General features: G+C 41.3%; 1 protein-coding gene across 1 annotated transcript in view; it reads left to right on the plus strand.

The window, feature by feature from the left end:
• Window positions 1-6,254: 6,254 nt before the first annotated feature.
• The window catches only part of LOC133027136 (uncharacterized), a 60,367-nt gene continuing 53,777 nt past the window's right edge, over window positions 6,255-12,844 (plus strand). Inside the window, exons 1-2 of the mRNA XM_061094161.1 lie at window positions 6,255-6,316; window positions 8,189-8,370. Of these exons, the coding sequence (XP_060950144.1) occupies window positions 6,255-6,316; window positions 8,189-8,370 (244 nt within the window). The remainder of the gene's footprint in view (window positions 6,317-8,188; window positions 8,371-12,844) is intronic.

Raw genomic sequence — 12,844 nt, forward strand, 5'->3', positions numbered from 1 at the left:
CTCACTAGGCACATTGTTGGAGTTAACTTGAGAATTCATACTTATTATTAAGCTAAACCACACATGTCTCATGCATTAAATAAGTTTTTCTTTTCAAAAGGTCAAAAGTCCACCTCACTGTGTTGTCATAATGTAAATGATAAATAATGTAAACTATTTTTTTCTAATTCTAGTTTCTCCCAGTCTGTCAGTCTTCTCCAGAAGCTGGGCCGCCATTACCATGAGATTCACTTTGTGGCCATCGGCCTCTGGCTGTACAAGCCAGCGCGGTTTTCAGATGTGCATCACCTAGGGCTATACTGTGTGTGTGTGTATGTGTGCGTTTCTATCTGTGAATGTTGGTGGTAGGGAACATGAATGTGAACCAGCTAGACTGTTGATAACTGGGTGATTTAATAGGGTGCAGGGATTGGAGGACTCAGCTGAACCCTCTGGAGCTTCCACTCTGAGGACACTGGACCTCACATTTTTCTCTTTCCCCATCTGCTTTACCTTCTTTCTGTCTGAGGACCTGACAGCGCTTTCACACATCCATCAAACTGCTAACATTTTAAACTGCTGTTGATGACAGCTGCAGCATATCCAATAGTCAGCATGCTCAACTATCATAGCCTGGGACTTGTTGGTGCAAACAGTGTCCAAACAAAGAGTTGCTGCCTGAGTTCACATTTGCCTTCCGCTGTCAACATTCATTTGTGACTCATTTGCTTGCAGGGTTTCCCAGCTTCATTGGTGTTACATAACACTGAAAATCTTTTTATGTCTTTCTCTGTGTGCCCCTCTTTTTTTCTGTGGACTTCGCACATGAAAACAGAACAACACACATGGTATGGAGCAGGTTGAGGGGAGCAGAGGAGGAAGACAACCTCCATATGACCCTGGTAAAGACCATGAAAAACCCATTGAAGATCCCAATCCAAATGTCAACAAAAGATTATCCCCACAGAGGCCCGACATAAGATTTTCCCTCTTAAAGCGACTGACACAGCTCTTGATACAGGGACTGACAGAACCGTGACGGCAAAGGACAAGTGTGAGATATATGGTGGAGTATTTGGCTCCACTGGGTGATACAGCTACGTGACATGTATCAAGCATAACACTAAATACTCATTTGGAGCTCAGATCTGAAATTGAACTACACAAACTGAAAGACTTAAATATACAACTTTGTAACCGATAAATAAATGGATTACTGCTTTGTTAGTTAAGTTTTGTGATGTACAGTTTTGTACAGTTTTCTAAGTCTTTTCTGAATTTTTCTGACAAATTATTACAACATAATGGTGGAAATGTTATTTGCAGGAACAAAGACTATAGTTTTGATGATACATGGTGGTGGTATTTTATACTTGCACAAGAGAAGAACACACTTTAGAAGTCCTAATACCCCTCAGATATAATGTCCTGTTCGTGGGCTACAATAATATGACTGAATCTCATAGCCTTACAGATCAGTAACAGAGGATCAGTCACTTATCATTTTGTAGTTTTTATATGGTATCAGCACCACTATTTTGCTGTGTGCCTCTTTATGTAAATTTGTCCTGGATTAAAGGTTTGTGTCCTATCTGGTCAAAGCTGATCTAATTCCTGCACCCTGAAAAACGTTAGTCTACTCAGCTGTGATATCAAATACTAAAGGCCCAGTGTCTCGGTGGACGAACAAGAACAGCTGAAACAGCACTATTGTTTATTGTATTCATGAAAGCATGCATGCATACACGTGTCGTATGTCTGTACCATATTCCCTGCAGGTCTCGGGGGTCCTGACCTCACAGTACCACTTGAGCTGGTCTCGTCCATTAACAACTCAATGCTGACATGGATTACACTGCAGCTCGACAAATCCTGACCATGGCATTTGTGCTCTGCAACAGCACAAGTCTATGAACCATTCTTTACCACTCAGAGTTCAGGGTCCTCTGTGACTGAGATCAGCCCCTCTAATGACCCCACCTAGACACGGCTAATGATGCACATGGGCTTGATGAATGAATATGGTCTAGATATACTAGTATGCGTGAGTTTGACTGTTTTGTCTCACTGAGCAATCTCGTATCGATCAACGACATAAAGGACTTGCCATAAATGACAGCGACAGAGATGTAATTAGTGTATGTTTGGTGCTTTCCGGCATTGACCCGCCCATTAATAATGAATGTCCATTAGAATCAGACTTGTCACGTCACGGGCCCTGCACTTCTCCTGAAATCCCATGGTGATACTAACGGAGACATCTTAATCAATGAGAGACACACTATTGCACCTGGTAGATTGCCTTCAATGAGTGCTGTTTTGCTCAGCGCTCATTATTCTGAAATGCTGTTTAACCACACACTCAAACTCGTACTGCATGCACACATGCGCGCGGGCACAGTGGAAACAGCCGTGCGCCCACACACACACATGTGGTTTGCGTGCAAAGGTCGGCCCCAGCAGCGTTAGTGGAGCTTTAAGCCTGGGCTAATCTGGAGGGCGGCTTGGATAGTGTTGCCAGTGGATTTACATTGATACCAAAGCCCCCCTGTAACTTTAATGGCAGCCATTGACGGTGCTAACACGACCTCAGGACCTCCGCAGATCCCCTACCCCACCTGTCACAACAAATGAAACATCACACAGTACCATGACAGACAGCCATCTGCTCTGTCAAAGGTGCAATCCCACTGTTGCGTAAGAAAACATTCTACGTTTTGAAGCAGAGCCGGGAGAGAAGAAGAATGAGGTTTGAATTTTAGATGAGTCGGGTTTCATTGTCACATCAATGCCAGGGACAAGGGGTTGAGTCCTGCTCCTCTCATACACTGGCTGCATTAGTTCTGACATTGATGAGGACCAGTGGTGATTAAACAGTGATTTATTCTGAATCCCTCTAGCTTCTGTGGGTCTGCCGAGGTCTCCTCATTTTACAGATTAAAGCTTTAGTTAGACAAACATTTCTCAGAGCTCTCCCAAAATAATCTTGGTAGGTGGAGCCACATCACATGGCCACATATTGGTCATGTGACCGCAGACTGTCCTGCTGTCTTTGAGTGCAGATCATTGATGTGTCGGGGTGCAGATATCACAGGGCTACACAGAATGTGATCTAATTCTGTCAATTTGTTTTCCATATTTGTTTGTCAGGGAGAGCATGTCGTGCAATGGTCTGATTAAATACTGCATTTAACAGAAGTGAGCGATCATAATTTACCTTGATTATAGTAATTGATCGTTGTGCTTATAAGTTACTGTGTTGTTTCCTCTGGCTTCTGTTTTCTCTTTGTTCTCCGCTTTGTTTTTGTCATTCAAAGCATCTCAACATACACTGTTCTCCACCGCCTTTGTGTGTGTGTGTTTGTGTTAGTGTGTGTGTTAGTGTGTGTGTGTGTGTGTGTGTGTGTGTGTGTGTGAGGATTTGTGTGCGTGTTGTGTGTTTGTGTGTTTGTGTGTTGTGTGTGTGTGTGTGTGTGTGTGAAGGTGTAATCACATGTGGCACATCATCACCGAGGGGATTTTCCTGTACTATGTCATCTTTATTTAAAGACGAAAAGTGTATCTCTGCCATCGTAATGCATGATTTACTGCACATAAATATACAATAAGGTGTGTGCGCTCAAAAGGTATTAGCAGTGCATAGATTTGTCCACTAGGGCGCAGCACAGTGGACTGTCATGCAGCCTTTACACATGCATGTGCGGTGATAATCCATGTTTATCCATGACAACACACAAGAGATCCAATATATCGTATGCCACTTTTATTGAGTTAAAGTCAAAGGCTACTGTTGATTTCTTTACAAAATAAAAGAACAAAAACATGATAGAATTATAATAACCGAGTTAAGTGTTTATTTTAACAGTAAAGCATATGATTTAATATGTGTGTCCTTTACTTACAACTCCATACATCCAGTGCAGAATCATATGCCTCACAAACGAATATCAGAGCTCTGTGTATTTGCAGCTATAGTGTCGATGTATTGTCCATTTACCTCTGCAGGCAAGTGCTAAGCAGCAGCACCGAATAGAAACAAGGAAGTTCTCCAGCAGAAGAAAAAACACATATGCCTCGAGATCAAATGTACAATTAATGCTTTGTTTTCAACCCTTTACTACTGTGTCATTTATTATAAACATAACTTGGCATTCCTTTACTGTTAATCTGCTTTAACCGGTGAATGAATTCAATATTTCCATTTGTCCTGCAGTGTTTTCAGGGCACATAACTCCACCTTTTACAAACACTGAGCATCGTCTGTCTCTTGGCAATTGATCGAACGATAATTCAAACTGAGCCCATAGTTCAACCTGATGATCACAACACTTGTAATAACAAAATAAAATGGTATGGATTTTGCACTTTAATTATAAAGAACTCAAAACCATCCACGATCATTTCTGCACATGAGTATCGATCATATAAGATGCTCAGTTATTCCTCTCACACTCACGGCGGAATCACATTTTGTCCAGCGCCTCGATTTAGATCCGCGCCACATGAATGCTTTTGTTTTGGTTTTTAAACACATAAAAAAACAAGTCCCGCGGTGTCTGATCGCTTGGTCCGCTCCGGTCCCGTCCACCCCCCGGTCCTTCCTGCTCCTCTACCGGGCGCCTGCAGCTCCAGCCCCCGCTGCTCGAGCCGCTTGCACCGCGGGCAGCCTGGCTGTGAGTCCCGCAGGTCGGTGTCTGATCTGTGTGTATTCACCGCGCTCGGCTGTGAGCTGAGGTCTCCCGCCGCGTTCAACGACTCCTCGGAAATATGCAAACGTAGAGGGAGCTCAATAGGGAAACCCACATTTGAACGCAAACGGGACATAAATACAGTTGAAAGCAGCAATACAAACTTTGAATACAAATACTTGGGTGGGCCGAGCAACTGCCTGATTGCCCTCTTTTGACTGAGTTGCCTCTCTGGAGAAAGTTAAATTATTAGTGTGGCTGTATAAGTAGGAGTAGGCCAATAGTTTGCTAAAGTTGAACCGCATTAAAGTCTGAATTAATGCAGAGCAATGCCATTTATCAAGTGACGCTTGTTAACAGTCTATTTTCGAAGTTTGAAGAATATAGTTTGCAAATCAGACAGGCAACAGTGTTAAAGGTTCAGTGTGTAGAATTTAGTGACATCTAATAGTGAAGTTTCATGTTGCGAGTGAATAGCCCTCATGCAGCTCAACTTCCACTTCCAAACATACAAGATAACCTGTGCCTTCAGTTACCATAACAACTCAAAAGGTTTTTAGTATGTCCAGTTTAGACAACTGTATAAAACATGGCAGCCTCCGTAGAGAGGACCCACTACTGATGTAATTATAAAGTTTGTAAACATAGGCTAAAGACAACAACAATTTGCACAATTTAGAAGATCACACAGTAGGGAAAACATCACTAGGATTAATTTATATTCGATTTCTGCCAATAGATCCTCTTCACCCAAACCATACACACTGAACCTTTAAGATAAAGACGCAATATCATATCTCTCCTTAAACTCTGTCTCCTCTTTACAGGGGGCTCTTGAATGCAGCATAAGCCTCGTGTGTATGTGCGTGTGTGTGTGTGTCGCTGTTGTGTTTGTGAGGCAGAGAGTTGCGTGCGAAGGGCTCGACATGTCATTCAGTGGAATCCGCCACCTGAAACGCGAGGAAGTGAAGGCGACTCAATTGGGTATAAAGCATCAGCCAACATCTGCCCCGAGCAGAGCGCAGCTGATGGAAACATCAGCTCGGAGCGGAGCACACAGGACCTCTGCGCTTTTATTTGATTTCCTTGGACTTATCATCATTTGGCGTTCCCGAGCCGGTGCACCCTGTGGGAGACGCGTCTCTCCCTTTTTTTTCTGCACTTAAAGTGAATGTGGCTCAGCGGCCAACAACACTATACTGGAATTAACTGACACCCACACTGATATTGGGTTAGTGGACTTTATTTTTTTTTGGTGTGATTTGATTTTTTTATTGCAAATTGCATTGCTTTTTCATTAAGGGTCCAGCATGTGTTTGCACTGTTATAAATGTTAAATAGATGTTGCACCGGTGTGTTATTCTTGAATCTAAATGTGTGATTTTTTAAAAAGGTCTTTGACTTAATTAAGGTGATTTTAAGTTTGTTTTAAAGATGAGCTAACTGCATATTTAACCTCAATGTGTGACTTGTAATGTTCAGCAACGTGTGGGGACGTGTATCAGTGCTCATGGCTTTTACATGTGAACCTAACGTCCCCTCTTTCTCCTCCGCAGCGCACCTGTTACCTCCGCGGAGCGCATGACCATGATCCCTCCGGGAGACTGCATGTACGCGGGCAGAAAGAGGAGGAAGCCCGTCCAAAAACAGTTAAGGAGCTGATGCTTTAATGGGTTTTTGTTTTTGTCACATCAGTGTTGTGTGGTTTATAGGGATGCACATTTTATTGTTGCTTTTATGGAAAACACAAGTGTCGACCTTATGAATTGCTTTTTTAAAGAGTAGATGACCAAGTCGTGAGCTCCAGTTGGTATTGGAGGAAATGTTGTGCTGAATAACAGGTTTACAGATGTAATACTAATGATCACAGCATTTGATTGCATATATACATGTAATATTATAAATTTCCCACATATTTAAAGTTGATTAATTATAAGCATCTTACGACTCACCTTGGCTTACTTTTAAAAATGTATATCCAAATAGGTAGAAATGGGGTTGACTTATGGGTAAATTGAGGTCTCCTTTTTTTGGACTAACTTGTCAGCTGATGCCATGAATAGTGAATGTAGGTTATATAAGATTTTGAAGAGGGAAGTGGTAATTTAACAAGGCCTGTGGCATTTATAAAGTTTTCATGTTTTGCACCGCCTTCGCTGCTGATCTGAAAGGAAATGTTTGCCACATCAAATCACTATTGTATGTGGACTGAAATATGCATTTGGAGTTCTAGTTTGCCTCTAATGCCACTGGATGTTGTAGGACTGTGAATTATAATTAGGTGCCATTTACCGAATTTTACTTGTCTAATTATGGATTCAAGATTTGATGGGTTCTCTATGCATATTTTTTTAACTTCCAAGTGAAGTAAACTCTTGCCAAATGCTCTGATTAAAACTTGACATTCACATTTATTCCTTTCGATATTTTTCAATAGCAACAAGTGTAAAAATGGGATTATCAGTTGGGCCATCGCAATGAAACAAAGTCCATGCATTCACGTAAAAGTTTTCCGTCTCTGTTGAGATGGACAGAAATGTTCAGCTGCGGAAATCGGATCTGACCATTACATATGCGGATCAAGTTGAGTTCGGCTGGTAAAGCTGTATACTCCATATTAGAATACACACAACTCTGTGTCCAAGCTAACTTGGACATCCTCTGCGACACTGAGAGGGACGGTGCCGTGTATTAAAACACCTATTACCAATACCAATATCAGTGATCACTGAGAAGATTGAGATAGCCGCAGATTAAACATAGATATTTTTCATAAACGCAAAGATTCAAATGCGTCTCATGAAAAAAAGATAAAAGATCATTGGAGGAAGCACATTGTGGTGCATGCATGATGTATTGGGGAAAGCTGAGTCAGACGGAAATGCGGTTTATTTGGTCATGTGTCTCTTGTTGTCAAGGTAGCTTACCCTACCTCATCAGTTGTTGTTTCCCAATAATGACTAACAACTATAACATTAATGAATAAAACTTCCTTCGAATAATCAAAAAATGTAATAGGAACACAGTGAACAATGAGTAAAGTACACAAAGAGAGTTTTTGGAAGTTTCTATGTTAAGACCCATATAAACAGGGTCTTGGCCACAGTTTCTATATCACTGCTCATAGCAAGGAGACTGTAAGCTTTATGAAAAGGCCTCTGTCATGTACGAATGTTCCCGTTAACAGAAGAATGACTCCAAAAAGTGAAGTAAAACAACTTTTTGTGTCTTATTTCTTGTTGAGGTGGTTCTCCACTATGTTTGGACCATATAGCTAAAACCACAATAGTTTGCAGCTTATTTTAAATTGTGACTAATGATTAAGACACACACACACACAGACACACACACACACACAGACACACACACACACACACACACACACACACACACACACACACACACACACACACACACACACACACACACACACACACACACACACACACACACACACATCCCCCAGTGCCCTCTGAACCCCTCTCTTTCTCTCTCTCCCTTCCTGTCTGTGTCATCCTCAGGAAGCCGTCCTCGAGTGGCGAGAAAACCAACCCGTCCAAGCGGCACCGGGACAGGCTGAACGCTGAGCTGGACCGGCTGGCCAGCCTGCTGCCGTTTCCCCCGGATGTCATCTCCAAGCTGGACAAGCTGTCCGTGCTGCGCCTTGCAGTTTCCTACCTCCGCGTCAAAAGTTTCTTCCAAGGTAAGGGGGTAAAAAAGTTGTTATTTGTTGTGGAATGGGCTCGACTGTATGGTTCATGTGTGCATGTGAAAGTGTTTGGCTTTGAGTTAATACAAGTGTGACTGATATGTTGTTGATAATAGAAAATCAGTGTCGGAAAATTGGCATAGAGTAATATCATTTATCTTTGATAAATATATAGTAGATATGTTACAGGGAATCTGAATATGCTGCCTGGCCATGAAAACCCATTAACCTATGTAAATTAATGTTGAAACACTGATAACATTACATATTTAAGTTATTAATATGATAATATATTTACAACCGTATAGGGAGTTTTATCCTGGTTTAAGATAAAAAAACAACCTGCATTTTGTATCATATTGCCACAAAAAGAGTCACTTAAAGATGTTAAATCTTGCTTTCCACCACACACTGTCTTTCAAACCCTTGTTCATTCAGGCTGCTGTATGTGAGATGGTCAACTCATGTTCACGCTCTTAAATATTTGTCGATAGCATGTGACCTCTAAATCCATTTAAAATGCAACTAACGATAAGGACAGATAATAGTTGCCTGTTACATTCTGGTCATCTCTTAGAATCTGGGAATAACCTGTAATTTTTTTCTGTCTGTGTCATGAGTAAAAAATCCTCTGAGCTCTGTGTCATGAACTGACTCTGATTCAGAGGAAGAGATAATTCAAAGATTAAATAGCACAAATTTCTGTTCTTGTTTTATTGTGCAAGTGATATTGTGTTTTTGTGTAGCTTCCTTTATTTGATTTGTAATTGAGGTTTTATTAAGATGATTTGAAGAAAACCTCTGTGGCAGCAGCTATGAAGTACTATTTGTCTTATAGACAAATGTAATTAAGAGGTACACAGAGCCGCACACTTGTTTTCCAACCCTCCCACCATGCACTGAACACCTCCCTCCTTATTCTCCACAATCCCCTATAAATATTCATGGTTGCTGGTGGCCTTAGTGGCTGCTTCATTAACACGGCAGCCACTGGACAGCTGGATGTGACGGCTCAAGAAAATGAGCATCTAACCACTGTCCTCGTCTTTCTGGAAAATGTGCGCAATAAAGTTGAAATAGGGTGAGGGTGGGGTTGGGGGGGCATGTTAGGAACTTCACTGTCTTCAGGAAGAAATTCCTCATTTTAAGCTGTTTTTTTCTGAGGGTCTGACCAGCTGAGAAAGTTTTGCATCAGCATCTCCATGGCTTTCCTCTTCTACCTTCTTTACCCGTGATCCTTACAGTACCGTTAATCTCCATCATCCGCTACCCTCAGTTTGGCATGGCACCCAACCACTGGCATCCTGTTTGGCTAGAGTCATGCAACTTTAGGATCACACATACACAAACACACACACTCACATAACACTCAGTTATTGTACCCACAAATGCTCATTTAGCTTAGCCATCACGCAAAGATGCAGTACAGGTGCTAATCGGACTTATTAAAGGTGCCTTTCCTGGATAATGGCTCACGCAGAGTGAGTAAAAGAGAGAGAGAGCGAGAGAGAGAGAGAGAGAGAGCTAAAGACCGCACATCACGCCTCAGGGAAGAGTGATGATGGGTGTCAGAGCAGAAAAGTGAAGAGCTGGAAAATGAAGACGGTTCAGGCGTGTTTGTGTATGTGTGTGGAACTAATAAAAGTGTTGAAAGGTGTGTATAACCTGTTGAAAGAGAGAGAGGTGATTTTGCTTGTGTATTTTTTAGCAGTGTTAATGGGTCACCTCAAAGTTGCAGTCAGAACCGCAAAGGTGGCATTTGTCTGTAAATATTTCAGGATGTTCCACTCTGAACTGTGTGAACATGCATTAATGCCAAAGCTTGTAGCTGATCGCTTGGCCTCTGCTGGATGCCTTGTTATCAGTGGCAGAAGTGACCAGCTTAGCTGTCTTTTGATGCTACACTAATGGGATTAATTAGAGTGGAACATGGGGGGGGATTTGGTTCTGTAAGCATCTTGCTTCGGTCCACTCACTTGACTCTCCCAATTACAGTTTCCCCCACTGATATTTAAACCTTTAACAGTATAAAAAAAAAAAATTCTAAGATGAGCAACACATACACATGCACATCCTTCCTGTGGTTTGTAGCAACAGTCATAATCATCTTTCTTTTTCCTCTTTTTTTTTTGGGGGGGGCTATTCAGTGACTAATGCCCTGACAGCATTACATGAAACCATGAAAAACCGCAACTTTAAGGTGTCATTTGGTGTCAGTTTTTCACAGGAAGAATAAAGATTTCTCTGCTTGTATGTGATGGAGTTCTTCTGTTTGTCCACTGGGGGGGACTGTGTGGAGTTGTTACTGAGTCAAGACTGATGTCCAGTTCAGTTAGTTGTGATTAAGTGAGTACAGGATTTGGCTTCAGGTTGGGTTGTATCACCTGCCTTGCCCTTTTAAGACTCTGGTTTATTGACTTATCTGTATCTCGTGTACAGTGTGTGAGAGGGTTTCAAGAGTGACAGGTGGTTTTGGAAGCACCTGAGATTCCCCCTCTCGCTGTTGCGTGACTGCTCATGGGTGGAGCACAGTAAACGATGTGCACCTATATTCAATACATGCAAATATATCCTTTCTGCTCTTTGTGTGCGTGTGTTGATAAAAAGCAAACATACAAAGATTTACTTAATCATCATACAACATCATACTCCTCATGCCTACCTAGCAGAAAATTCAGCATTAGTGCCCAATTATGGACAAAAAATTAAATTATTGATAAATTCATAAACACATGCAGACTTAAAACTTAAAAGCAGGAGACACTGCTTTCTCTTTCTTTCAGTGCATATGCTGCAATAGTTATCTGGACACAATAGAAATACATATAATCACATTTGAGTAATTCAAGGCATAGGTGAAGCCTGCAGAACGGACCACATGTCCAGAGGGTAACAGTCCTACAAAAAACAATCCTAATAGTACAAAGCCAAAATCATAATTGCATAGCTTACAGGCTGTGTGGAACTTTAAGTCCAATCTTTTTTATAATTTTGTATTTTAGGTCAGCGTATCGATATTTTTAGCATTTCTAGTCAGATACCCAAGCCCTATAGGTCCATGAGGACATGTGTGTTGACAGTCAGCAGGCTGTAATTCTCTTCCCCTCCATGTTTGTTCTCTGCCCTCACTGTAATTGCTGAGCTTGTTAAATATTTACCCTGAGGATTAACTATCCCTCCTTTGTCTTTCTGCCCCCATTGCCTTTATTTCTCCTCAGGTGATGTACGTGCTTTTAAAGTCTGATTTGCTTGATCGTGTTTCACTGCGTTTAAAAATATCTCATTATTAAAACTAGAATTTTGCTTTGTTGAGAAACTTTAAGTAGGTTACAACCATATTTTTAGAGAGGATTTCTTTATTAAAAGCAAATTTTACAAGGAATTCTTTCCATTTAAAAATTGTTATTAATTGTGTTATTATTGCTGAGATGCTGACAGGGTGTTGTATCATAAAACACCTGCAAAAGACTAAATAGATAGAGGTCTTAATCCTTTCTAAGTTTCCTTTCTTTCTGTCCTCCTTTCCCCCCATCCACTGTAGCTCTGGTGCCTGTTGGACTTATATAAATTGAAATAGGCTTTAACAAGATGATAAGTCAGCAGAGCTTGTGATGAGAATCAGATGGGAGTTTTAAGAGCGAGATCCTGGGGACCACGTAATAAAGGACGGAACGTCCTCCCTAATGTTCGGCCTGTCATCCTATAAATAAGGCTGTTGTATTGCTCTGCCATGGGCTTGATATCAGTTGATGTAATTTGTGGTAATGCATTAAAAGTAGCTGCTGGCTTGGTTTGTATGTCAATATAGTTGATTTCTGTTTTGTTTGTCTGTAAGGTTGAAACGCATTTTTCGTAATAAAAGTTGTAAAACATGTAAACTTGTGACCACCAATGGTCCAAATCCTTTGAAGAGGCCTTGTATTTCTTTTCCTTAAAAAAAATACTACTTACGTCGTGCCCCTGAGCGAGGTAGCTTTTAGATTTGAATGTTGGCACCTGCGTTTTTGCTAGAGTGTGTGTTTTGCAGTCTACACGCCATGGTGGCTATTTTGACAGCATGCGCTCTGGTTCTTTGATGAGGTGGGACAGAAGCTTAGTTTGACGACATCTGTCACAGTCTCAGGTCTTGACCCGCGTGGTGCTGAGATCAGATTCACATCACACCCCATTAATCCATATGTATTTCTCATTGCATCATGTCTGTCTCTCTCCCCTCTCTCACCGTACTCATCTTCACTCTTGGGATCAGATTATAAGTCTTTCCTTCACCTCTTCTAGTGCAGCTGCACACTGACTTGGTTTTGTCGATCTTTTAACCTTTTTTTTGCATGTTTTCATTAAGTATTCATGCATTTAATTCATAAAGTTTTCTATCTTCTTCTTCTGCTCTATCTTTTCAAAGCATCTGCCCAAAGTACAGGGACATGCCTGAAGAAACTTCAATTAAAGTTGATTTCAGGCAAGTTTA

Source organism: Limanda limanda, chromosome 20 (assembly GCF_963576545.1).
Source record: "Limanda limanda chromosome 20, fLimLim1.1, whole genome shotgun sequence".
NCBI classification, from domain to species: domain Eukaryota; kingdom Metazoa; phylum Chordata; class Actinopteri; order Pleuronectiformes; family Pleuronectidae; genus Limanda; species Limanda limanda.